Source organism: Peromyscus leucopus, chromosome 7 (assembly GCF_004664715.2).
Source record: "Peromyscus leucopus breed LL Stock chromosome 7, UCI_PerLeu_2.1, whole genome shotgun sequence".
Taxonomy (NCBI): Eukaryota; Metazoa; Chordata; class Mammalia; order Rodentia; family Cricetidae; genus Peromyscus; species Peromyscus leucopus.
Genome location: NC_051069.1, coordinates 15,082,593 through 15,109,516, shown reverse-complemented (window position 1 = coordinate 15,109,516; position 26,924 = coordinate 15,082,593). Strand labels below are relative to the sequence as shown.

Below are 26,924 nucleotides of genomic sequence, written 5' to 3'. Positions count from 1 at the left end.
AGATCACAAGTCTGTCTTCTTCGCAGCTGGGTTCTCCCGGTGGAGTTGCCTGAGAGCGGGTGGCGAAGGTTCTCCTAGCAGCGGGCACCGGGCACCGCACAAGCTAGGGGCCACCGGCAAAGCTAGAAAAGGCTGCGAGGGGCGGGGGGGGGGGGTGGGGTGGGGTCAGGAGCTTGACTCCGCCTCCTGGCGCTAGGTTCTGCCTGCGGCCGGGCGCTGGCTCAGTCTCGGCTGCTTGCCGCTGTCGCTCCGGGGCTGCGGGATGACGCCTCCTCCTCCCGGACGTGCCGCCCCCAGCGCACCGCGCGCCCGCGTCCTCAGCCCGCCGGCTCGGTTCGGGCTCCCGCTGCGGCTGCGACTGCTGCTGCTGTTCTGGGTGGCCGCCGCCTCCGCCCAAGGCCACTCGAGGAGCGGACCCCGCATCTCCGCCGTCTGGAAAGGTAGGCGGCGCCGCGCGGCCGGCGGGGCGCGGGATCGGACGCTGTGCGGGGAGGGTGCGGAGTGTGCGGCACCTAGAGAGAGTGCGTGTGCGCAGCGCTGCAGGTCTCGGGCTGGCCCCGAAGGGAGCGTGTGGGTCCGGGTGAGTGTATGTGAGTGTGCGTACTGTCACGCCGGAGCGGGCTGAGCGCTGCAGCGTGTGAGCGAGCGGCTGGGGCCCGGGCCCGGCTAAGTGGCGCTCCAAGTCCAACAGCAGCTCCGAGCCGGAGCCGCAGCGCCTGAGCGCGGGGGGGAGGTTGCGGGCCCTTGCCTCGCCGCGGCTCTCTTTGGCTCTCCGCCGCCGGGTCTACTAGACAGGACCCTTCCTCCCCCCGGCCAGCTTCCTCACCCCGACCCCTTCCTTGCGAGCTGCGGGCTCTGCTGGAACGCGGGGCTCAGGATGGGCTGGTGAAGGGGGCGCGGACCCATTGCCGCCGCCGCTGCGCTCGGGCTGCGGGAACAAAGACCCCGCCGCCTGCCCCCGCCCCCGCCCCGGCCCGGAGCGCGGGCCAGGCAAGGGGGTGGGCACCTTGCGGCGATCCGGGACAAGGTGCAGTGCCGGGGCTCCGGGCACCTGGGCGCTGTCTCCCTAATGCTGGGACCAGCCGCTCCCCCCTTGCCCGCACGTGGCAGTTGTCACCAGAAATTGGCGCTAGCACGAGGAGGGGGATAGTGCCCATTGGGTGGGGCGAGGCCATTGGGACCCCCCAAGCCGTGTATCTGGGGAGGGGTGTGCAGCCTTAGGGCTGTGATGAATAGGAGAACCTGAGGGACAGGAGTCTTCCCCTGGGGTATCTCAGTTTAGACCCCTGTACAGTGGGACAGAAAGCTGGCTGGGTTAGGGTTGGAGGCTTTCTGCCGCTAGGGACGGAGCTCCCCTCCCCTGCATTGCACACAAATGCCTCCCCGCCCCCAGGCAAACTCAGCTCTGTACCCAAATTTGGCGTCTCTGCAGCCCCTCCTCTAGTAGTGATGGGAGACTCATACCGGGGGCTGGGGGTCCTGGTCCAGTCTGTCCCTACTGGGAACCCTTTGATGCCTTGGCAGTTTGCAGGGATTGCGGAAGTCTGAGCATTATCTGGGGCAGGTATTCTTAGCAGGGGAGGGGGGGAACCCACATAAAATGAGTGGCCCGAACTGCCGCAGCAGCTGAGAGAATGTGACTTGCCCAAGGTCACTGGGCAGTATGGGCGCTCACTATCCAAGTAGGGGCTCAGATCTGACCCTGAGCCTGTCCTGGTCCAGGGTTATGAAGAGGAGAAGGATTTAGATGGTTTTCCAACCAGAAATGAGGTACTCTGGTCTCCAGTTCGTCATCCAGACAGAGGTGTACTCGGTGGGAGAAGAAAAGCTTAGCTGGCGCCCTGGACCTCTCAGTCATGGCGGGCAACTGCACACCGGGCATTTGCACCCACTCAGCCTCTTTTCCTCTGTCCTGCCAGCATTTTGCCTTGCCTCTGTCCCCTTGTGTCTTGCACAGCACAGTACATGAGTGCTCCGGAGGAGACAAATGGTTATGTCTGAGTGTTGTGGAATCTCCCTCTATATTCATTTGAGCATGCTTGTCCCCCCAAATCCTTCCTTGACCTCCCCACCGCATACTTAATGCATACCCACTTGTTAGCACTTAATGCATACCCTTCTATCCCTGGCACTTAGTCCTTACTTAGGCTATTTAAAGCTGCTTTCAGCCCTCTTACCCACTTTTCAAGCTCCCAGCCCATCTCCGTGCCCAGCTTCCCCCGCTTGCACTCCACGGCTGTGACCACACTGGTAATGCACTATTGACCCCCTCTGGCTGGGATCCACCAGACACTCACCAATCTTGTCCAAGGACAGTCTGCAATCTCCTTCACAAGTGCCAGGTGCCCCACTGACCAGACAGGCCCTGCCATTCACCTGCCCCCACCCCCTAGGGTCACCAGCTGGTGATAGTGTGCCCGGCTGACAGCTGCCTCCTGCCTCCTATGGGGTAACACATGGCAGGCGGGTAGTAGGGAGTTTGGATAGGGCAAACCCTGGCATAGAGTGAGAGGAAGACATACACCCCCTCGCCAAGGCTCTGCCATAAGCCTAGGGCCCTGTCTATCAGGACAGGGACCTTCAGGGGTGACTAGACTAAGGACGGTGGTAGCCCTGTAGCCATTTCTCTACAAGACATAGATTTAGAGTTTAGTTTTGAGTCAAGACAGAATAGAGACTGGGATAGGTATAGAAATGTCTTTATTTTCTTTGCTCGGGCCCACACCCTCACCCCAAGCCTTTGGGAATGATTAAAGCAGGGGACTCTGAAAGGGTCCCAGACTGCAGTTGTTAAGAGAGTTGCCGCCTTTGCAACCAGATGAAGGCCTGGTGCAGACCAGCTTGGACCAGGGGGAAGGGTGTTCCACCACAGACTGCTGGGGATCCTTGAGCCTGGCACCTGTCTTTGACCCTCAGAGGTTGCCGGAGCAGGAAGAGCTCTAGAGGTTGTCCCCACAGGGCATCACTCACACATGAGTCAGTTAACAATGTAAAGGTGTGACTCTGATCTTCCTTCAAGCAGGGGCCGGGAGAGGAGTGGATGGCAGGTGAGTGAGGGTGTGGTGAGGCAGGAGGTTTGCATGCTTCTGTATACTATGCACTCCTCCCCTGCTCCACCAATATTTGGAGGAGAAGGAGAAGCCCATGGAGGTCCTGACCCCCACGTCAGAGTGAGCTAGCCTGTCCACAGAAGGCAAACAGTCCCGGCTCCGGCTCCGGTCTCTACCTGCCCAGCTGGTTCTTCCCCCTTTGGCCCAATTAAACAACAGGATGTTATTGTTGACTTGGGAGCTGTTGGGTAGCCATTAAGGGGCCACTCCCCAGGGTAGGGGGGTTGTTATCACCTCCTCCAGGGGATGAGGTCACAGCTGGGGCTCCCCAAGCATCAGCATTTCCAGTGGAAATCCCTGCCCCCTTGGGGACTTAGATGAATTCATCACCTTCAAGGTAAACCACCCTCCCCCCTGCAGAACTGGGGGGGGCAATCCCCAAGAGGAAAGGGGGTTTCCTAAGCTGGAAGAGATGCTTGGTGATGTCCCCAGAAGCTCCCTGCCAAGTTCTGTGATGGATCTGAACATTGAGGATTCCGAGAGCAGGTGTTGGGGGCAGGGCTGCAGAGAGATGGTGGTACAGAGTTGACTCTGGCGCCTTGGGGAGAAAGAGGTGGGAAGTCAGGAGCCTGGTTCTGGCCTAATTGTTCTGGCTTCATTTGCTGTGTGACTTTGGGTGAGCCCTTGCCTCTTTCTGGACCTCTGTTTCCTCGGATGTCCGCAAATGTCAGAGGTAGTGAGTGTCTCCTTCACTACTGGCCCATAACACCTCCAGATTCCCTTTTCTTTGGACCGAGGAGGGCGGAGCAGAGACTGAGTGGCCCATTCAGGTCTTGGTGTTAAGTAACTAAAACCCGGGCAGTCAGGGGAAATCCTTGAGTCTTGTGTCCTTCTTCTCTTTCCTATCATGGGCTGAAGGTCAAGGATCAGTGGCAGGGAATGGCCTGTGGGCTGATGGCCTTAAGGGTGGACACACATTCAACAGGTTCTTTGTGAGTTCGACTCTGTGCCAGTTCTAGGATTGGGCTTGAGGGTCCAGCAGGGAAAGGAAATGAGTTGGTGTCCTTGTAGGGAGGGAGACTGGGCAGATGAACCAGTACACACACTAAAGGGCTGGGACGGGCCCTACAACGGAGGGCAGTCATGGATGCTGAGGAAGTCTGCGATGCCGCAGGCTTTCTGGATGAAGCGGTAAAGCTGAGATGGCAGAGGCAGGAGTTGGCTGGATGAGGAAGGGCAGGAGCGGTGGCACCTGTCTGACAGAGTTGAGTCGGCTTTGGCCAGGGGTTCAGCAAGGCTGGCGTTCTGGCTCTCTCTCTCTCTCTCTCTCTCTCTCTCTCTCTCTCTCTCTCTCTAAGGCAGGCTCTCACAGTGTAGCCCTGGCTGGCCTGAAACTTGCCATGGCCTTGAACTCACAGAGATCCACCGATCTGCCTCCCTCGGGCTGGCACTAAGGGCGTGTGCATTGCTATACTGGCGTCAGCAAGCTTTCTTGAAGGAGATGATGGCTGAGCTTCACCCCTTGTCACGGCTTGGGCAGCCTTCTGGTGGGGTCCAGGGACACTAGGACTGTCCCCATCCCCTCCTGACTCTGAGGAGGGGTCTTGGCTGGGAGGCCCGCGACGCCCTTTCTCTGCGTTCTCTCTAAGGCAGAAGAAACCCCCTTGTATCCAGGCCCCCTGTATTGCGGACAGGGCAGGCACGATCCTTCTGACCAGCTTCCCCTTCCAGGGACCTCGGTTCCTTTTGAGAGCAGATAATTTTCTGGGTTGCAGATGAGGTTCTCTACACGTGGGAGAAGCAGAGTAAGCGACACAGTCCTCTTTGAGGAGTTACCAGGCCAGGTGGGCTGTGAGGCTCAGCCTACAGGGGGCAGTGGTGAGAACGGATGACCCCAGAGTTGCCTGCTAGCGTCTCAGCTGACATTCCCGCCTCCGCCACCTCCACTCTACGCCCGTCATTGTACCTCATTCAGGGTGGCTGTGTCATAAGAGACTGACCACACTTCCCTACCTCTTGCCAGCAACTCAAAAAGCCTTCTGCTTTTCTTAGTTTCCTTTTTTGGTTATCCCAGAGGCTTGTCTCCTCTTTTGGGATAGGAGAAACAGGCTCTTGATCTGCCCTGGCCTTGCAAGAAGGACTGGCAGCCAGGTGTATGACCATTTGGCCCTCGGTGGACCAGGCGGACAGGAGAAAGGAGAAAGAAAAGGCCACAGTCCGCGCTCCACAGAGACCGGCGGCTTCTCCTTCCCTAGTCAGCCCAGGCCCCAAGTTGCTGCCCTCCCACAAGGGAAGGTTCTCCAAGCCCTTTCCTCCTGCAGGCCTTCACCCTGGTCCCGCTGTCCCGTGTGTGGATTGTACTCTGCCCTCTTCAAGGTCCCTCCATTCCTCTGTGACACTCTGCTTTGTGTTCTACCCAGAACACACAGCCACAGAGTCGATGCTTCCCCGGAGCCTGATGGTTAGTTACCCTGTGGCCCTCCTCTTTCCTTCCCAGCACCCACTGCTGCCCCAGGGCATCTTCTTTGCCCCATGCCTACCCACCTCCTCAATCTCCCTTCTCCTCCCTGTCAGTTCTTTCTCAGTTTCACTGAGGAACTTTCTGAGATGTTCTCAGCTTACCCAGCCTGACAGCGCAGAGCTCAGGGTGTGAGAAGAGAAATGTCAGAGAGAAGCTGGCCAACCACATCGGCCCCAGATGGGGAAACTAAGGCCCAGAGATGGCAGAATTGGCTCAAGGTCATTGGCAAAATAAGCAGAGCTGGAGTCAAGGCTGCGTTTCCTGCCCCGAGCTTATTGGCGGCCCCCGCTCTCTGCCCCTTCCCAATGTCCCATCTGCTTTCATGCGTTTCTGGGTGGAGGACTTCGAAAGCCTATCACTGCCTTGGCCAGTTTAACTGAGCCCAGAGACTTTCTGTCCACATCCACCAAGACCATACTCCCTTTAGACTCTCAGATTTGGACCCCGCTCTGTGTACCTCATGTCTGGCCTTTGCTGAGCAGAGCTTAGGTCTCAGGTTGCTCTGTGTCATGGCTCAGGCTAATCTGGATTTAACCGCCACAGCAGCCTGGGGATTAGGCTGATCCTGCGGGGCCTCCTGTACCCTGCTTCTAATCAAGACCCTGGGCTTTGGGCCAGCATCCTGGGGACCCTCCCTGTAGAGGGCAGCCAGCCCTTGACCCTTGCCTGCACCTGATTCAGCTCCTGGGACAGGGAAAGCAAAAGAAGCCCTGCGCTTGCCCCCAGGGAGCCGTTAGTGACTAAGATGTAGGGCTCATGCCTGTGATGGAAAAGGGGCCCCTGGGAAGTCAGGGGTGCAGAGCCAAGACTGCGAAGGAAGGCCGGTGTGGGTAATATGATTAGGGAGAGGGGAAGGAAAGAGCCAGGCTAGAGCAAGGGTTAGGGACACAGGGCGAGGTATAGCTGCTGCTCTGGATCAGCCTATCAAGTAAGGTCACCATGATAAGCCCTGCACCCCATAGATGGCCCAGGAACCTCTTCTAAGATGTCCACTCCTCTCAAGAGTAGCACCTCTTCCCACTGTCTGAACCACCCTGTCTTGTCCAGCCCTGGCAATGGACGATGGGGCCCTTCTTCACAGTACCCCACATCTCAGGTAAAACCCCACCGGACACAGTGTGATCTCAGAGAAGGTGTGTGTGCCAGATGGTGGATGGAGCACAGTCAGGGAGTACAGGGCAGAGTAGTGAGGGCTGGGAGCAGTCTGGAACACTTCCTGGAGCCAGGGGATTTGGGCTAGACGTTCAAGGACAGGGGAGAGCCACATGCAGCGGAGGAAGGACAAGGGCGGTGAGCACGGGTTGTGTGGAGATGGGAGTTAGCCATAGTGGAGTTGCTCACAGACGGGTGAGCCTTGACTGCCCTGCTTGGGGGAATTGGGCCCTGCTGGGATGGGCAGTTGGGAGCTGTGGTGAGGTCCTGAGCTTAGAGCCCGGGCAGAGAGGATGAGTGCTTCAGTGAGTGTTGACTGGCCGGGAAAAGTAGAAAAGGACTGGTGTGCATGCCCAGTCCCAAAGTTGCCTAGTAGAGACAGAGATCCCAGGAGATTTGTCTTCCCAATTAACCATACTGGCTAGCATTTAGGGTGAAGGTGACACACGGCACCCTATATTCCTGCTCCACCTGCACCTGCACACTCATGCTTACTCACCCACACTTACAAGGTGTCACAAGCAGAGAGGTCAGGCATTTGATGGCAAGCTTTTGCCTGAGCGCTAGCCGCCCTCAGCTTTGGGCTCCTCAGCTGTATAGAAGGGACTGCTCTGGAAGTCCCTGAGAGTCCACGCCTGGAGTGGAGCAGGATACGCGCGGGTACCAGAGTTAGTCTGCCCTGCTGCATCCCCAGATGTGTGATTCTGGGTAAGTTGCTAAGCGTCTCTTGGCCTCATGCCCCTTCTCTGTGAAACAGAACTAATAAGAGACCAGGCATTGCACGAGCTTACTGACTGGCTGAGTTAATAGATCTAAAAATTACATAGAGTAGTCCCTGGCAGATAGACGGTGTTCCTGAAGCGCCGGGCTTAGGGCTAGCCCCACACACCATCGCTGTCCCTTTCCTCTCTCCATCCTCCTCCTCCTCCTCCTGCTGCAGCATCTCTGGTTTCTCCTGGAATGCATTTCTGGCACCCCAGACCCTGCCAGTTCTCCTTAACGGGCTGTGCTGGCTGCCTGCCTTCACACTGTGTCCCCTGCTGGTCCAGGCTAAAGCTGAGGCCGGGAACCTTCTGTTTCACCACGGTCTTCCACCTGTCTCCCTCTCTGCTGCCCTGAGGTAGCCGTCCTCTGCTCTCTTGCCACCCCAGCCCGGGCTCTGGGCCCAAGAGCAGACTCTGTACTTTTGTCCACTCTCTGCTTTGAAGTAGCCACTAGCCGACCTTTAGGGCTCTGGGAACCTGCTGGGCCAAAGAATGGATGGGAGTTAGATAGGGTGTGGGCATTGGCTCTGCGCTTCCTGCTTTTCCTGGGATCGAGCTCAGCGCCCCTCTCCGCTCCAACTGGGCTCTGGGACCACCTTCCATCTCCACCTGAGCCCTTGACTCCTGCTCAGTTCAGCTCCCCCAAAATGTACTTCTCATCAGAACTTGGTCCAGCAGCTAAGCCCTCTGATTTTCTGGTCACAGTAATGTATGCAAGTGGTCCCAGCCCTTGGTGGTTTGGGAAAGGGCCTTAGTTTTCCTCTCTGTGGAATGGGGATGCAGACCTTTGACCTGCCTTCTTTGCAGGGTGGTGGGGGATATTTGTTGGGCTAGCCAGTGCAGGCAGATGAGGATGTTGCTTTTACTGTCTCTCTCTACTTTCAGAAAGCTGCATCTGACTCCTTCAGCACACACAGACTCATATTTCCCCCCAAACAACCCATGAACTTAACCTTGACTGTTTGGTGTTTGTTCCTGGAATTCTGATGGGTCATAAAACCCAGGCCGTGACAAACCAGTCACCCCCCATCCCCACCAGCCGCAGAAGGTGACACTGAACTCAGGAAGGCCCTGCCCCAGCTCACAACCACAACAGCTGCCTGGATGCCAAAGAAGGTGGGAGGTTTTCTTAGAGCCAAGCCTGGATCAACACCTGAGACATCCTCCCCTCCCGCCATGGCTGACCTTGGCAGTGGGTGGAGGCTGTAGCACACACAGCTTGTTGATAATAAGGGTGGGTGTCTCATTCCTCCACGAGGGTGACTACCACGTTAGGGCTTTGCCACCTGTGTTGGTGTAGCACTTGCCTGGCAGAGCCCAGCCGGGCACAGGTGTTGCTACCAAGACCCGGATAGTAGCCATAATCTGCTTTTAACACCAGGTCGGTGCCATCTGGAAATGGTTTTCTTTCCTGGCTATATCAGAGGCAGAGCCAATGAAACATCTGTCCCTGTGTGTCTGCCACCAACAGGGAGGTTTCCCTTCACCACCCTGCTCAGCACTCACAGTTCCATTAGTCATGCCTTTGGGTTACTAAAGGCCCTCGGGAGATCAGGGCCCTACCTGGGAGGTGAGTGGGTGATTCCCTTCATTTGTCAAGTTGGTGACTCTGCTCCTGGTGAATGGGGTGAGGGTGGAGGTCTAGGGAGAGGGTGATGCAGAGGAAAGGGAGGGTGAGCAGACAGTTTTGTTTTGTTTTGTTTTTTCACATCAGTCTCTCAAAGAAGTCCTGCGTGTGGTTCTAGAGAGATGCAGGGGCATGATGGGTACCCAAGTCTGTGAGCCTCCCCTGGGTATTAGCCCTTGGGCCAGCCTCCCTGGCCTCTGAGTCTCCCAGCTTCGTGGCTGTTTGGATACCTTCTCCATGTGTATAGTGCGAGATTCCAAAGGGTAGAGAGACCACATGGCGCTTCTTTCTTTTCTCTGCCAAATGCGTGGTCAGGTGAGGTTGTGAGTGGGCCTGTAAGTGCAAAATGGGGCACAAGTGTGGGAGGAGGTCCCTGCCAGATATGTGGTTGGCCAGGCTCCTGCTCGTTGGCGACTTGACTCAGGCATTCCCTACTGGGATGCCCACATTCCTGCCATTCTCTGCCCACTTTCCAAGGGCTTTTGGAGGTTAGCATGCAAGGCTGATGGGTTCAGTGGGTCAAGCACCAGCCCTCGTTGTTCCTTTGGCAGACTGTAGTCCTCATTCCATCCTCCCCAGCCTGCCTCCCTCTTTCCCAAGCATCCAGGCTCTGGGGATTGACAGGACCAGATGGCAACAACATCCAGAGTGAATGAGAGGAGACAGATCCTTCATTAGGCAGGCCGGCTTTGAAAAAACCCACCGTTTCCCCAAAGAAAACATCCCCACTTCCTATAGTCAGTCAGCTGTTGGGACGGGGCGGGCGGGGGGGGGAGAGGGGCCCCCAAAAGGACTCAAACCTGACTTTTGCCCCCAACATAATCAAGGCCTCATGGGCACCCTGGCAGGGGTGCTGTGTCCGCATGGGACCACTTCCCCTGGTCCATCTTCCCAACACTTACATTTGACTAGAACTGGAGCTAGGCTTTGTGAATCCTAAACTGCGAGGAGGAGGAGGAGGCGGGGTCCAGCCAGGTATGGGACAGCCCCGGGATGTTCTTGCTCTGCTCAGGAGAGCCAGGATCGGCTCTGAGTCACATGGGGGTGGGGGTGGCCTTTCTTGTGCCTAGCCTGCCTTGAGGCCATGTCCTCTCTGTGGGCCCCTAGCCCCCTCCCCTGCCTGAACCCCCGGTTATTCTGGGAGCTTTTAGCTACCACTTAGTCAGCCACTAATGCGTCAGGCCAGCGAGAGAGGGGGGAGACACGGTGCCAGACGGTGCTCCTTTTAGACACACAGGATGGAAAGGAAGCAGGGAGAGCCAGGAGGTGGGAGGTGGGGGACTGCCAGAGGATGGGAGACATTGCCACTCCTGACCCTGCTCCTTGGTGGCAGGCAGTGGTGGTGGGGCCGATGGGCAGTGGGGTTGGTATGTCCTTGGGTTCGATGGAGCTAGCTGTGCCTCCCTTGCCCCACCACCAAGGCCTGAGCTTCTGGATTCTTCTTTCACTGGTTCTCTGTCAGGTGGCAGTTGTGGCCTCTGTCCTCTGCACCGGTCACACAGTCCGCTTCCCATCTTTGGTCACGCTGTTTCCTCTGCTTGCATATCCCTTTCCCATTCCTGGCCAGTCTAGCTTTTATCTGTCTGTCTCCCCATATCTTTGGATTCACAAGACGGCAAAAAGGAAGCGTTTAGGGATATAAACACTGAGCCTAACCCTTTTAAAGGGAGACTCCAGCTCGCTCAGCCCCTGCCTAGGCAGGGCCCTGAATCTGTCCCTGCCCCTGGCCCAGCTCTCTGAGGTGATCCTGGCTATGAGGCCTTGCCGCTGCTGCCCTCACTTCCAGGCAGTCCTCCTGCCCAGAGCCCCCAGCCCCCCGCTCCTGCCGACCTGAACAAAGCTTTCTTTCATGTATTCATGGAACTGCCGCTCTGACACTTCCCGGGCACAATCAGGCCCTTTGAGGGCCTCGGGCAGTGCGGGAGCCTGGGCTGGGGCTGGGGTGGAGAATGGGCCAAGGTCTTGTCCTGGGGCTGAGCTGGTGCCGTCCCCTTCCTCCCCTAGTCCGTAACACATCACCAGGCACAGATCTGGGAGGGACAGGAACCTGAGAGTCATGGGAGGGCCGGTGAGAGTCGTGGGAGAGCTTAGGAGCTCCTGCTTGTTCTGCAAAATGGGGCCAGCCGTCCCTGCCTCCCCCTCGTTGACCTTGCCAGGGTTTGAGTGGAACAGGCTTGCAGATCAACGGAGTGCTGCCCTTACTCGGCTGCTGACACTCTCCCCTGCCCTTCATAGCTTCTGTGCGTCTTTTGGGAGCAGCCCCGAGCTCCCTCCTGGGACCATCTGCTTAGTGAGCTTTCTGTGGGATGGGTACCTCATATCTGCACTTCTGAGAAGAGCCAAGTATCCCCCTCAGACTTTGTCCTTGGTGCCTCCACACTCAGGCTGGACTCTTTCAGGTCTGCCCTCCGACAGCCCTGCTACCTCCAAGACAAAGGCTCCCTCATGGTCCCCTCTGGTGCCTTTTCCCGCTTGAGTTGACTTGTACATTAGCCTTGCCTGGCTCTTCTCTGAGGCCTGGGGGTGTGACCTTGATCCAGATGCTTGGGAGCTAAGGATCTGGTGCATGTGGCCAACACGGCCTGTGAGTGCTTCTCTTCCTTGGCTTTGGGGCTGTGGGTCTCAGTAGCCCCACATCCCCAGGTGCGGATGTGGACCTTTCTCCTGGCTCCCGGCCTGGATGTTCAGGCAGCGGAAGAGAAGCTGTGCTGCCTGGGACCTGCTGCTCAGGTTGCTGCTTGGGCTATGGGTGAAAGGAGAGCCGTGAGTCAGGGAGACCAAGTGTCTGCGAGCTGCTGACCCCGGCTTTGCATTTTTATCCCAGCTGCAAGAGAGCTGGAGGACGGTGCCCGCCCGGGATCTGCCACCATTAAGTACCTCTATCTGGACAGCAGCACAGAGCTGGACCCTCAGCCCCTCCGCGGCACATCTGGGGCTAATAATGAGAGGCAGCTTTGGGGTCTAGGGTATAAGAGGTAGGGTGTCTCACACACACACACACACACACACACACACACACACACACACACACTACTGGATCAGGCTGTTTGCGGTGTGCCCCAGGAGAGCCAGGCCAGTCAGAAGGCAGCAGACTCAGCGCTTCCCGCCGTAGCCAGCCAGGCTCCCATCTCCAGGAGTGTGCTTGAGAACTGATACTGTCCGGATGAACCAATCTGTCCCGCGTGCTGATGTGACCTTGGGCCAGGCTTGTCCCCCAGGGGCCTCGGTTTCCTCCCCTACACAGTGAGCCAGGCCACAGCAGAAATGCAGAATTTGAGTTACTCCCACTGTCTGTCTGGGCCCACTTGGCTGTGGAGAAGTGTGTGTTCAGGAAAGGGGACGGAGGCACGAGTCCTACACGGTATGCGCTTGCCGTTCCTTGCTCCTGCTGGATGCAGGATCAGTAGCAACGGCTTAAGTGGCAGCAGCAAGGAGGATTTAGGGCAGACCTTGAGGAACTGGCAGGTTTGTTTTTGGCTTGGGCTGGGTCATGTCCTGCTTGGGGGTTACTGCCAAACTAGCTGTTCCCAAAGTTTGCCGCAGCTGAAAAAACAGTGGTTAGACCAGATTCCGGGGTGAGGCCCAGGCTAATCAGAGATGAGGGGACAGAGGCTATGGTTGAGTGCCCAGGGCATAGCCATAGGCCATCCCATCCCTGTCATTTAGTCCTGCCACCCGGACAACCGCAACAACGTCCCTAGAGAGGAGACAGCTTCTCTCTGGAGGTGGTGGCTGCAGACAGTTTCTTTTTTGGGCAAAACTGCCCTGGTCAGTCCTTCTGCTGAAAGGCATAGCCTGTGATTTTTGAAGGTCCCCTGTCCCAGAGTTGCTGGGAGAGAGAGCTGATCCTGAGATCCAGAAGGAGCTGGCATCTGGGTGACGGAACCAGGCTAGAGGTTAGCTTGAGAGACAGAAGCGGGACGGTTGGTTTAGGGCCTGCTACCCACCTGCTGTCATGGGTTCCTTGACCTGTTTCCCCAACTGTACAATGGGAAAGAATGAGCGTTGAGATTTGTTCCAGCTCTGAAATGGTGCCCACTGAGGGCCTGGGAGGGGTTGGAGACAACTTCTCAAAGGGAGATTTGGAGGTGTGAGTAAAATGGTTGCCTGGTTATCTGGACTCTAAGTGGGGTGCCTCGAAGTCCTGCCGTTTGCTTCTGAGGAGGCTGGGTGAGGTGGACGAGACTGCAGGTCCCCTCACAGCACAGAGCTGATGGCCTCCTCATACCTGTCCAGCCCCTCAGGATTGTGTATGTGTTTGGGAAAGGGGTCTGTTCTCCCCAGGGTCCCTAAAATGCCCCTCACTCTGAGAAAACACACATTGTGGGGAAGGGACCATGGCTTTGGGTGTGTGGAAAGGTGGTTTCTGGAGCCCATGAGGGGGTTCTTTACTTCTCAGGCTCACCTAAATCAGGCCTTGTCTCTGAGCCTCAGTGCCCTGAGCTTGGGGCATTAGTTAGCCAGCAGGGTCTGGTCTGGCTGTGGAAGCTTGAGGGTCCTCTTCCTTAGGGTGTTTTTCTCCTTCATGCTGCACAGGGCAGGACCATGTGGACTTTGGCCAGCCTGAGCCACACACCGTACTTCTCCATGAGCCTGGCAGCTTCTCTGTGTGGGTGGGTGGACGTGGCAAGGTCTACCTCTTCAGCTTCCCCGAGGGCAAGAACGCCTCCGTGCGCACGGTGAGCTTGGGCCTCCTCTGCCCCCTCCCCTTACCTTTCCTCATCCCTGACCTCTGGTCCTGGCAAGGGCCCTTAGGGAGTGTGAAGGAGCTGGCACATCTTTCCACACAGGTCCTTCTACCTCCATAACCTCACACACAGTTCCTGGGGGAGGCATCAACAGGTAATCTACAGTAGAGTCAGACTCTGAGAGAAAAATTGGAGGCTAACACACACACACACGGCCAGGCCGGTAGTACTGATGGGGGAAGGCGGGCTGGGAAGCTGGATTCCTGGACCCATAGCCTGCCTTTTGCGATTGCTAGGCTCTGCTCTTGGTATCAGACAAAGAGCCTGTGTGACCTTGGGAAATCTGCTTACCCTCTCCAAGTCTCAATTACCTCCATGGAAGATGAGAATAATAGTCTCATCCAGGGTGTGTCTTGTGGCTGCATGAACAGCATTTCAGAGACATCTCATCCCTCCAAGAGGGACTAATGCTTTTCTCCCTCCTCCAGGTAAACATTGGCTCCACAAAGGGGTCCTGCCAGGACAAACAGGTGAGCGGGGGTGGGGGTGAGGTGGGGGGGTGGGGGAAGACCATGAAAAAGAGCAGGCCCCTTGGGAAGAGGGAGAAGAAGATCATGAGAGTTGGAGGAAGGGAGGGTACATGGCTTTGCCTTGTATTCCCTAGACTTATGGGGTTGCGGGAGTTTGGGCTAGTTTTAGGGTACCTAGTCAGAGGGGAGACATGGACCCCTGACACAGGCCTTGTTCAAAGGGGGATAGAGTCAACTGTCCTGGGTGACTGCTATTGGCCATTTTAGATGTCTTCTTTCCCAAGACCGATGGTCTTAATGTCTGCTGGGCCTGCCCCACCTAACAATCTCCTTCCCCACACAGGACTGTGAGAACTACATCACTCTTCTCGAGAGGCGAGGTAATGGGCTGCTGGTCTGTGGCACCAATGCCCGGAAACCCAGCTGCTGGAACTTGGTGAGAACCCTTCCCGTGTGCCTGAACAGCCCTCATTTCCTGGGTGGGCGTCAGCCCCTCACGGCCAGACAGAGATGGGAGATTCTGAGCCTGGAATTGCCCTGAGCAGAATCTCCGCGAAAATAGGCTCCTGGCTGGGAAACTGGCCCTTGTAGGGTACAGTGGCTGGTGGTCATGATGCTATCTGCACCTCTGACCTCCTCCAGGTGAATGACAGTGTGGTGACGTCACTTGGTGAGATGAAAGGCTATGCCCCCTTCAGCCCGGATGAGAACTCCCTGGTTCTGTTTGAAGGTAGAGCCGCGCTGTGACAGGGGCCCCGGGAGGGTACTGCTGCCCCAGGCGCGGGGTAGGAGGGTCAGCCCCGTGTTCAGTGGCCCGAGCCTGGGGTAAGGACTTATAGAAGTTGTCGCTCTTACCCACATGTCCTCCTACTGTATCCCAGGGGATGAAGTGTACTCTACCATCCGGAAGCAGGAATACAACGGGAAGATCCCCCGGTTCCGCCGCATCCGGGGCGAGAGTGAGCTGTATACAAGTGACACTGTCATGCAGAGTGAGTCAGGTTGGGCTGAGGGTGGACCAAGGTGTGTGCATGCCCAGGATGGCAGATAATAGCCTGATACATCCCAAGAGGACTCCCTGAAAGGCACAGACCCGAACAGCCAGGACTGAGGAGTTTGCGTTGTGGGAGAGGAGGAATCAGAGAGAAAAGAGTGTGGAGGCCAGATGGGTCGGAATTACTCCGGGAACAAACACAGGGGAAACTCAGACCTAGCACGAGGCTTGGAGAGCCAAAGTTCATCTTTCTCATGAACCCATGTTGGGCAGGAGGCCGCATCTTCCTCATTAAGGCTCTGTTGATTAGGCAGAAGTGACATGGGCACCCCAGGGGCTTTCCTGCAGTCCCCAGGCATGAAGTCATTGCTCCTGGGCCCATGACATCTTTGTAGAAGAGGACATAACAGGTGTGGGGTATTGCTTTAGAGTCAAGGGCCCCGTGGGGCTTTAAGTTCTGAGTTCATATATATATATATCTGGGAGAGATGTGCAAGGTTAAATGGGTACCCCACGCAAGTTTCTAGCCTCATACCCTTTCACCCTTGTCCTTGGCAGACCCACAGTTCATCAAGGCCACCATTGTGCACCAAGACCAAGCCTATGATGACAAGATCTACTACTTCTTCCGGGAGGACAATCCCGACAAGAACCCAGAGGCTCCTCTCAATGTGTCCCGAGTGGCCCAATTGTGCAGGGTGAGCCAGATATGTGAGGGTGGCTGGATGAGCAGGAATGTGTTTGTGTATTTACAATAGGAGTGAGTGTGTGTGTGTGTGTGTGTGTGTGTGTGTGTGTGTGTGTGTGTGTATGAAACTGTGGGAATTTGTGTGCACAGGCTATCATGTGCTTGTGAATAAATGTGGTTTAGTGTCTGTGCATATTGGATATACAAACATGTGAGTATGTAAGTACCTGTGTGTTTACCTGTGGTGTGTTTGTATGAATTTGCTCTGTTGTATGCTTGTGTACAAGTGTGCAGAGGTGAAAGTAGCAGATGTGTCTGATCATGTTTGCTGTGGGGACCGAGAGTGTTCATCTGCAGGGCCCCAGTGTGGGTCCTGGCACACCAGGCTGGAAGTCCACCTGAAAGCTTGCCTGAATCTCCACAGACATCAGCCCCTGCTAGCCTGCCCTGCTCCTCAGTAGCCTGGGTGCTGGCATGCCCGGCAGCAGGTGTCTCTGGTGTGTCAAGCAGCCCAGGCAGGTGCTGAGGGGCATCTTCTGCCTTCTGCCCTTCCAGGGGGACCAGGGTGGTGAGAGTTCATTGTCTGTCTCCAAGTGGAACACCTTCCTGAAAGCCATGCTAGTATGCAGCGACGCCGCCACCAACAGGAACTTCAATCGGCTGCAGGATGTCTTCCTGCTCCCTGACCCCAGTGGCCAGTGGAGGGACACCAGGGTCTATGGCGTTTTCTCCAACCCCTGGTGAGGAATAGTTAATGACATTAAGCAGAGACTGTGGGTGTAAGGCTTGAGCTGTTAGTAGGTGTGTGGTGGCGGCTGCGTCGGTGGCGGCAGCGGTGGTGGTGGTGGTGGTGGTGGTGGCGGTGGCGGTCAATGTGATTGATGCCTGTCCTCTTGTATTTCTGCCTCTGTTCACATGGTGTGTGGCCCTAAGCCCTGTGTAGATTCCTGCCATGTGTGTGCCAAAAGCTGATACTAGGCCTGGGAAAGGCTGAGAGGCCTCTCCTGGGGTGCTGGGTGCGATCACACCTGCTCAAACACTGCCTGCTAATTCACACTCTGTAATCACTTTCATTGATTGGAAACAAAGCAGACAAGTGTTGGGGGGTGGAGAAGGACCCTGGTCTTGGCTCCTGTGTGGGTGGAGCCACGTACTGGTCAGGACATGGAGGTCTGGGCCCCTGAGGCTGTAACGCCCTGCAGCCTGTGACTGGAGGGCCCAGAGAATGACTCAGCCCATGATGGGCTTCCTCTCTCTTTAGGTCGTGTAGAACAGGTGGCCTCTGAACTCAGTGATGCTGTAACAGAACCCAAGGTTGTGGTTGGAGATTGCAGTGGAGATAACTTATTTGAGCTTCCTTCCCTCCCTCCCTCCCTTAGTTCTTCCTCTGTTTGAACTTTGTTTGACATGCTAGGCACTGAGCTCTGCCTCAGAACGGTCCTGGCTCACAGAGCTTGCAGGCCGAGGGCTGTGGTTGTGCCCTGTCTGGCATGGGCCTGACCAGGGTAAGTGGAGGTGAGTATCCTGGGCCACCTACTAAAGTGGTTTGTATATCCTTGCAGGAACTACTCAGCTGTTTGCGTGTATTCTCTTGGTGACATTGACCAAGTCTTCCGTACCTCTTCGCTCAAGGGCTATCACATGGGCCTTCCCAACCCTCGACCTGGCATGGTGAGCTGTTGACCAACCGTGGCCCAGACCCCAGCCCTTCCTGGTCTCACCTCCCAGTTACCTACTGACCTACTTCTTTTCTCTTTCTCAGTGCCTCCCAAAGAAGCAACCCATACCAACAGAAACCTTCCAGGTAGCTGATAGTCACCCAGAGGTGTCACAGAGGGTGGAGCCCATGGGGCCGCTGAAGACACCATTGTTTCACTCTAAGTACCATTACCAGAAAGTGGTCGTCCACCGCATGCAAGCCAGCAATGGAGAGACCTTCCATGTCCTTTATCTAACCACAGGTGATGGGCTATCCCAGAACTCTCTGATTTACTTTGTGAAAATAGATAAGAACCATTCTTTGTTATGGCGCACGCCTATAATCTCCCTACTCAAGAGGCAGAGGTAGGCAGATCTCGGTGAGTTCAAGGCCAACTTGGTCTATGTAGTGAGTTCCAGACCAACCTAGGCGATATAGTGAGACCCTGTTTCAAAAAAAACAAAACCAAAAGAAAAACAAAAGTTATGGAAGGAATAAAGAACCCTGCAGGGTAACATCTGCTTGGGCCTTTAGGTGTAAACAGAGAATTGAGTGGGTAGAGCTGTGAGGGGTTAGTGTACAGAGCTGTAGATGCTCAGGCAAAGAGGGCGGGCTTCCTGGAGGAGGTGAGGCAGAGGGACAAGGGAAAGCTCCTGAGTTGAGAGAAGAGCATGCACTAGAGCCAAGTACAGCTTTGGCCCCCATGTCTCTCTCACTGGAGAAGGTACGGGAAGAGACATGGACAGCTGGGGGTGAGTCAGGGTGGGGGTTTGAGCAACGGGCCTCCTGGGAGCCTCTGTCTTGCAGAATAAGGGTCAGGGCCTCCCTTAGACTTTGGGGTTATGCAGGTGAGAGGAAGTGTTTGAAAAGCTGGTAGGACACAAAGAATTTGATGCCGTGCCAAGAAGGAGTTGCAGATGGCAAAGTCTCCTGGAGGCTTGAGACAGCGTCTCCCCTTCCTTTCCTGGAGGGACCTCCCTTGGGGGGACTCAGTGAATGCTCTAGAGATGCTCCTTTGTTCTAGAAGGCCTTTGTACGTACACCCTGAGCTTACTTTGTGTCTCCGTCCTCATCTCAGGTCTTGGTCAAAGCGGGGGTGGTATCCTGGAAAGAGCCTTGGAGGCCATTGTGGGCTTGGCCACGGGCCTTCCTGGAAACTAGAAAGGACCCTATACATCTGGCACCTTTCGTCAGAGCCCAGGCCCCATCCCTCAATTGTTCATACTCCTTCACGTGGCTTCCTGTTGCTGCCTCGCTTTGGGGCTTTTTTGGCCATGTTGGTCTGGTTGGAAGCTAGAGTCCTGGGGTCATTGTTTGGCTCCTGGAAATCTCAAGGAGAGTAATTTCCCACAGGACATTGGGGACAAGGGAAGGGAGGTCACACAGTGCAGGATGGGGGAGGCTGGACTTGGGCCCAGGGAGCCCTGCTACTCCCTTCCTATGTGAATGGGCTACAAACATACTCAGGGATGACAGAGGGAATCTCTTATCTTCCCTGTGGCCCATGGGAGAGACACCAATTTAGAGCCTGCAGCATTTAGAAATATTGGGGCCAGATAAAAATAAAGAATTCTCTAGGTCCTCAACAGAGACTGGAAACTCTCACAATGGGGACTCGCTGTGTGTTTACTTATCTGTATGTGTCTATGTCTGTGTGTATCTGTGTCTGTGTGTCCGGGGTGAGGCAGGGGCTGTGTTGGGGGCTGGTCAGGTCCAAGTAGTGTTTGGCCACATCTCAAAGCCTGCTGGTTGAAACATTGAGCCTAGAGGACTGTCTCAGGTAGGCATTGTCTGACTGCCTTTTTTTGGGGGCAGATAATGCCCTGGGAAATGGGGATGGAAGGAGAAAAGGAGGAGACTATTCTAGAAACTGGGACAGTCGGTGAGGTGGGATTAGGAGGACCAGGGTCAGGACACCCATTAGTCCCCAACAGGTGCCAGCGGAGAGAGAGCTGGGCTAGCAGACAATCTGATTGCGTGACCTTGAGAGCTCTCCTATGGAATCCAAGGTTCTTTTCAGATCTAAGAGTTTGCAGAAATTAAAATATCCCTTAAGACCAAGTGCAACGTGGAATCCTGGATTGGCTCCGGGAACAAAAGAAGGACATCAGTGGAAAAACCCCATAAACCCAGATGAAGCCTGTAGTTGAGTTCCTATTACACATTGGTGTCAATTGCTTAGTTGTGACAAATCCACTCTGGTTATGTAAGGTGTTCAGCTGGGGAAACTGGGGGAAGGCTAGACAAGGACTCTCCTATCACAGCCACTTTTCTGAAGATCTAAAATCACTCCGAAAATAAACAATTAAAGACAATATATCCCCTAGGTACCTCAGAGACAGGCAAGTTTAAAAAAAAAAAAAAAAAAAAAAAAAAAACAGCCAGAGGTGGGGTTCTGACCCATCTGAGTTCCAGTTTGTTCCCTGCTGCTCACCATCTGTGTGACCTTGAGCAAACGCATAGCTTTTGTGCGCCTCCTTTCCTTATCTGCAAAATAAGGGAGATAACGCCTACCTCCGGGGCAGAGGAGGGAAGGGGGAACTGAGGTAAGGTGAGGCCACCATCCCGGCTTGCTTTTTCATTTTGCAGCCTCCAATAAGCCTTTGGCATATTGGGGGCACTCACTGAGGGGACGGCCTTTGGGGATCAGCCTTGGAAACTTCCAGACTGCCCTTAGGCTCCATGCTCCTTCTCACTCAGCTGTCTCCGCCCCCCCACCCCCACCCCAGTCCTGTGACACTCGCCTGAGCCTGACTCCTAAGCCCTCCCCGCCAGTGTATTTTCCTGGCAGCCCAGCCTTAAGGAAGGCCGTCTGGCTGAGGCGGACTTCTGTCTGTTGACCCCTCCTCTGCTCACAGACAGGGGCACCATTCACAAGGTGGTGGAATCAGGGGACCAGGGACACAGCTTCGTCTTCAATATCATGGAGATCCAGCCCTTCCACCGCGCGGCTGCCATCCAGGCCATATCACTGGATGCTGACCGGGTGAGCTGTCCCACCCTCGTCTGTACCCTTGGGACCACCCAGACAGCTCTTGGGGAGAGGGCTACTCTGTTTGCAGTCTGCATGTCATTTCAAGGACCTCCAAGGTGGCAGAATCCTTTCTTCAAGGGTTGAGAGCTCAGTGAAGGGCCCTGGCCTGACCCAGCCTTGTTCTCGTTCCAGCGGAAGCTATATGTGAGCTCCCAGTGGGAAGTGAGCCAAGTCCCCCTGGACATGTGTGGGGTCTACAGCGGGGGCTGCCATGGCTGCCTCATGTCCCGAGATCCCTACTGCGGCTGGGACCAGGACCACTGCGTGTCTATCTACAGTTCCCAACGGTACATTGGACAAATCCCTTTGCTGCGAGAAAAGGCAGACCCGAGAATGGGGAGGCACTGAAGGGCACGGGAGGATCATTCTGGGGTCACGTGAGGATAAGTGGGGGTGCTGTGCTGCATCTGCTGATGTTTGCTCCTCCTGCTTCTAGGTCAGTGCTGCAGTCTATTAACCCAGCTGAGCCACACAAAGACTGTCCCAACCCTAAACCAGGTATCTCATTGAATCCCACCCTTGGGCCCCAGGCTGATGAAGGAAGCACAGCTATGCCTCAGTTACCTTGATCTGCAGAAGGCATGGCCTTGGCCGAGGCCCCCGGCCCATATCCTGCAGAGGGAACTCCCAGGATATAGGGTGCTTATGAGAGGGGTGGGGATGTAGGAGAATGCAGGAATGTAACTAAAAATCAGGATCCCCTCCCTCTCCACCATGTTCCCTTAGAAGCCTTGCTCTAGGAGCCTCATCTGCAGGACCCAAAGACTCCCAAGGTGCCTTTGACCCCTCCTCATGTCTGTTTCCCCTACTTCCACAGACGATGCCCCGCTGCAGAAGGTTTCCCTGGCCCGAAACTCGCGATACTACCTGACCTGCCCCATGGAGTCCCGCCATGCGACCTACTTGTGGCGCCACGAGGAGAACGTGGAACAGAGCTGCGAGCCGGGCCACCAAAGCCCTAGCTGCATCCTTTTCATCGAGAACCTCACGGCCCGTCAGTACGGTCACTACCGCTGTGAGGCCCAAGAAGGCTCCTACCTCCGGGAGGCTCAGCACTGGGAGCTATTGCCTGAGGACAGATACCTTGCAGAACAGCTCATGGGCCGTGCCCGTGCCCTGGCCGCCTCCTTCTGGCTAGGAGTCCTGCCCACACTCATACTTGGCCTGCTGGTTCACTAGGGCTTCTAGGAGCTGGGGGGTACCCCAGGCTTCTATAGCCCGGGAATCGTAGAAAAACACCACACTCACAGCCGGCTGGCCCGGGAGCTCCTTGTCCACTGATTCTTCCAGGGGTACTAAATAATCCAGTGGGGGGACAAAGGGCCTGGAGATGTCCAGCCGCAGGCGGCTGCTGAGGCCCAGGTGGGGGTGGGGACAGTGAGGGACAGCAAAATGAAGGCACCGACTGTGAAGCAGGGGCCATCAGTGACCCAAGACGTTATCTCCCTGAGATTATTTTTTGAAATCTCCTCACACTTGACTTCATGCAGTGATGCACCTGGCCTGAGAGCCCAGCAGCCTGGCAGTGGGCTTTGGGAAGGGAGCTGAGACCCCCATCTCTGGACCTTGGGGCCGAGGCCTGAGTCCTTTGGGACCGCTGTGCCCAGCTGCTTCCTTCCCTGCCCCACTGCTGGGTGGCCAGTGTTCCTGCAGACCCAGGCTGCTCCTCTGCACCTCCCTCACAGCCTGGGTCCCACCGGACAGCGCCTTGCATGTTTATTGAAGGATGTTTGCTTTCCGGACGGAAGGACGGAAAAAGCTCTATTTTTATGTTAGGCTTATTTCATGTATAGCTACTTCTGACTGCATCTGTATGAAATACCAAAACTACATGCTGGGGGGCGGGTAGAGGGAGGGCTTGGGAAGGGGGGGGCGGGGGCTGATCCCAGGCTGGGGCTCCCTGGGATGCGATCGGAGTCCAGGGACAGGCATGGGTTTGAAGAGAGTGGCATGAGCTGGCTCTGCCCTGAGAGCCCGGTCTGAGGGCATGAGCCTCCAGTGTGGGGTGGTTCTGGGAGGGGTGGGTGAGGGAGACAGGGGAGAGCGAAGAAGAAAACTGAGCCCTAGGTAGATTTGCCGTGGTCATTTTGAAGGAGGAGCCGGGTCCACAGGGGGAGGTTCCAGGACTCTGCCCTTGGCGTTGGGGGTTGGGGGGCAGGGGGAGACTCCTCCCTTCCCTTCAGCCCCCTTCCCCAGGGGCTGTGCTTCCATGCTCCTAGCCTCCCACCTCCAGCTCAGGACATGTCCTAACTTAGGCTAAACTGTGAAAATTCCCGTGGAGATGGCCCAGGCCGAGCTCTCCAAGTGGGCCTCCCTGCCCCCAGTCCATGGATTTCAGCAGAGAGCTGACCCTTCTCCAGCTGTGTCTGGGGCAGGGCCTGGGGCCGGGGGCCTTCCAGCTTCCGTCCCTTATCTCTTCTCAATGCACTTTAATAATGTAACATATTACTAATAAACAAGCTATTTATTTACCTGTGCCTGTTCCCTGTCTTCCTTGCCAGTGGTGCTGAGTGGGGCGGGCCTCCTGTTTGTCCCTGGGTACCTCGGCTGTCTGTGCAAACATCACTGTCTAGGCTCTCCCTAGTGATTCTGCTGGCCAGCAGACTCGGAGGACCTCAGCTCGCAAGGGGCAGAAACGGGAGATGTGAACTTGCAACCGCTCAGCCAACCCTGAGCCTGCAGCCCCTCCCTCCCTCCCATAGCTCGAACCCCCGACTTTCTGAGTCTCTCCTTCCACTGCGTCCCCTGGGAAACCCGGCCAGGATCACTCTAGGCCTCCCTATCTTCAAAGGGCCCATCTGAGAGATGAAACTGATCAATGAGGACTCCTAGGATATGATAGAAGGGTGTGTGCAAGAGGCTGGGGGGGGCGGGGCTGGAGAGATGGCTCAGCGGTTAAGAGACTGCTATTCCAGAGGACCTGAGTTCAATTCCCAGCACCCACATGGCAGCTCACAGCTGTCTGTGACTCCAGTTCCAGTTCCATAAGCAAAACACCAATGCACATAAAATAAAAATACACTAAAAAAAAAAAAAAGAGGAGGCTGGTGGTGCCGGGATAGGACCAAAGAAGTGTTGTTTGCTCTTGGCCAGGCTGCTAGGAAAAGAGGGTGGCTGCGTGCCATTCTGTCTCTACCGTGAGCATCCTGTTAGAGAAAGGACTGGAGCAGAGGCAGGTGAGAAACGGGAGGGAATGAGGAAGCTGCTCAGGGGATGGAGGCCAGGACTAAGGACAGTGGCTGTGGGATAGATATGGGGGACACCTGACAGCCCAGAAAGGAGCCCGGATGTCCCCCTAATGACCTTCCTTATGGTTTTCTCTGCCCCATTAAAATTTTGTTATTTTAGTTGGGTAGTGGTGGCACACACTTTTAATCCCAGTACTCAGGAGGCAGAGGCAGGTGGATCTTTGTGAGTTCGAGGCCAGCTTGATCTACAAAGCGAGTTCCAGGACAGCCAGAGCTGTTACACACAGAGAAACCCTCTTTCGAAAAACAACAACAAACCCCCGTCCCCCGCAACAAAATTTATTTTATGAGTATGGGTGCATATATGTCTGTGCACCATGTGCGTGCCTGGTGTCCACAGAGACCAGAAGAGAGTGCTGGATCCCCTGGAAGTGGAGTTACACTGGATAGTGGAGAGAAACGAGCCGCCATGTGAGTGCTGGGAATTGAACCTGGGTCCTTGAAGAGCAGCCATTACTTTTGAGCACTGAGCCTTCTCTCTGCTCCTCTCTGCCCCATTTTGTTCCTGTTTCTTTGTCCATCGGGGCAGAGACCAAGGCCTTGGGAGTTTCTTAGGAGCTTTTCTGTTGGAGTAGTAACTGCTGGAGAGGGGTGTATAGCCAGTTTGGGACATTCTGTGACATCAGCTGAGCTGCTAGTGAGCTGTGGAAGACTCCCTACCCTTACCCACAGCATCTTCTGTCCACTTGGGCCAGCTTGGGCTGACTATCCCATTTTCCCCCCCCTAACCCAATCTTCCCAAGGTGGCCTAAGTGGTGAAAGTGGCTGGGACTATGGGTTTCTGAGGAACCCAGACCTGTGGCTGGAGCAGAGTCCGCGGCTGTTGGTGCCTGTTGCGGTCTGGGAAGACTTCTGCTCTCCAGAGCCTCGTAGGGCCCGGCTCCAGTCTATTTGTTCTCCAGCTTATAGCTGTGGTGATGGTGGCAGCGGCAGCGGCAGCGGCAGGGGTGGCGGCAACAGCAACACTTCACAGCCTTCTCAGGAAGACCTCCGATGGAGGGAAGGAACGAGCTTCAGCCCCCAAGTGAGCAGAGCAACGGGTGAGGAATGTGAGCTTAATCCTGACTGCTCCTGGGCCATGGGTGACCTCTAGGGTGGTCCCTGCTGCTTTCTCTGTACCCCAACAGCCTTCCTCTTCCCTTTGGGAATGCTCAGGGTACCCTGATGTGCCTGTAGAAGGGGCCTGAGTGACTGAGCACACTCCTTTGTCTCTACAAAGGAAAGGCTCAGCCAGGCAAGAAGCCGTGTGCATCCAGGCATGAAATGAGCCCATGTAGATCCCATGTAAATGAGCCATCAGGGAGGGGGCAGCCGGGGACAGGGCTGTTTGCCCTGATGGGTGATCAGCATCAGGGGCCTCAGTCTGGCAGTGGGTAGACAAGACTGTTAGGCTAGGCTCAGTGGCAAGCAGATCTGCTGCAAGGATGGCCACAGGATACCCACGGTGCCAGGGCTGGCTGCGGATGAAAGTGAGCCCCATCCTTCTGCCTCTGTCTTACGCGCTCTCTCTTGGGAGCAAAGAAAGGGCAAAATCTGTGAAGGAACAAAGGCTGTCTACTGAGGAGCTCAGCTGGAGACCCCCCCCCTCTCCCTGACCCTCGCCCCTTTCATAAATCTGAAGGGCCACACAGACTGATCTGCCTATACATCCTACCATTCCTGGCAGGGCATAGAGGCCTGTTGTCTCCAAAATCCCTTTAACTACTCCCTCTATCTGCGGGCCCATGCACCCTGAGCTACCATTATGCCCTCTGATGCCAACTTTCTGTCCCCATCTATTGTTCCTGGAACCCCCGTGCCTTGGCGCCTTGGTTTGCTTGGATGACAGAAGGAGGATGCTGTCAGATGGAGGTTTCCTGGTGACCCGAGATTCCCCAGAGGAGTCCTGGTCTCATTGCTCCTCAGCTTGCTTGCCCCAGAGCAAGCAAAGGCAAGTGGAAGTATTTGGAAGAACGTACACAGATGCAGGTCCCCAAGGTCCCCAGGAGAAAAGGCACCTATCCTGGAGCCCCTCAAAGACCGGTAGGGGAGAAAAACTAGGGGATAGATGGTGACCATTGAAGAGATGACCCTAGGCCAGAGGTGGGAGCCTACAGGTCACCCAATCTACCTGGCATGCTCAGGGAAGGTTTTGAGTGGCGCTTTAGAGGATGTATAAACCCTCCCCCCACCACCGCACATGCGCCCACCCCCTCTGGAGAGAGAGGGGTAATGGAAGAGGAAGGAACCGTTCTGCCAAGGTAGGGCTAAGGGTATATGGGCTTGTGGGCCTGGCTGGAGTACAGTGAACTCTGCAAAGGCAAGAAGCTTTACCAGCACTGCCCACAGCTGTATCCCCGACAGCTGGACCAGTGCCTAGTTCCCAGTAGGTGCTGCATACACTTTGATGAATAAATAACTAAGATGAAAGGAAGGGATGTTAGGAAGTGAGCCTGGACAACTTCATCATGTGCCAGGCTCCGGGAGCTAAGGCCGCAGGTACTAAGGCCTGCAGGTACTAAGGCTGCAGGTACTAAGGAGTCGCCGAAGGACATTTGGCAGGGGTAGGGAGACAGACAGCAAGAAGAGTGATGATAAAGATGGGTGGGGCCTGAGGTCTAGTTCCTTCTCCCATCCGAGCCTTACCTGTTTCAACCAAAACACCACACTCCTCCTCTGGTGTTCAGAACTCCTTCCAAAGCCTAATTTTAGTCTGTCATTATCTAGCTGAAGAAGGATATGGAGCCATCCCAGCTAGGGTGGGTGATCCCAGTGAGGGTGCCAGACAGGAGGTCTGTGGGTGTGGGCTGGTGGAAAGGGATTGAAACAGCTAAATCAGCCTCAGGAAGCTCTTTTATGTTGGTATTGGTTAGCTAGGGGAGGAAGAAACTTTGGGGAAAAAAAACAAACATATTGCCAGGGTCACCAGTGGCAGTGAGCCAGCCCCACA

General features: G+C 55.8%; 1 protein-coding gene across 2 annotated transcripts; it reads left to right on the top strand.

The window, feature by feature from the left end:
* Positions 1–209: 209 nt before the first annotated feature.
* Positions 210–23,218, top strand: Sema7a (semaphorin 7A (John Milton Hagen blood group)). 2 transcript variants are annotated; one of them, XM_028865111.2, is made up of 14 exons: positions 210–440; positions 13,651–13,793; positions 14,291–14,332; positions 14,676–14,768; positions 14,975–15,062; positions 15,214–15,324; positions 15,885–16,024; positions 16,570–16,754; positions 17,577–17,685; positions 17,777–17,975; positions 20,572–20,699; positions 20,880–21,034; positions 21,184–21,245; positions 21,565–23,218. In XM_028865111.2, the coding sequence occupies exons 1-14, from the start codon at positions 263–265 to the stop codon at positions 21,924–21,926; spliced, it is 1,995 nt and encodes a 664-aa protein (XP_028720944.1). In that variant the 5' UTR covers positions 210–262; the 3' UTR covers positions 21,927–23,218. The 2 variants fall into 2 exon arrangements, with proteins under 2 accessions (XP_028720944.1, XP_028720945.1); XM_028865112.2 differs by lacking the exon at positions 210–440 and adding an exon at positions 495–580.
* The last annotated feature ends 3,706 nt before the right edge of the window (positions 23,219–26,924 follow it).

What these genes read in the sequence shown, in the direction of transcription:
- Sema7a (XM_028865111.2), top strand. Translation starts at nt 263, where the DNA reads ATGACGCCTCCTCCTCCCGGACGTGCCGCCCCCAGCGCACCGCGCGCC. An exon ending in GGTCCTGCCAGGACAAACAG is followed by an intron (nt 14,333 to 14,675) that starts GTGAGCGGGGGT and finishes TTCCCCACACAG; the next exon opens with GACTGTGAGAACTACATCAC. An exon ending in GAGTGGCCCAATTGTGCAGG is followed by an intron (nt 16,025 to 16,569) that starts GTGAGCCAGATA and finishes CTGCCCTTCCAG; the next exon opens with GGGGACCAGGGTGGTGAGAG.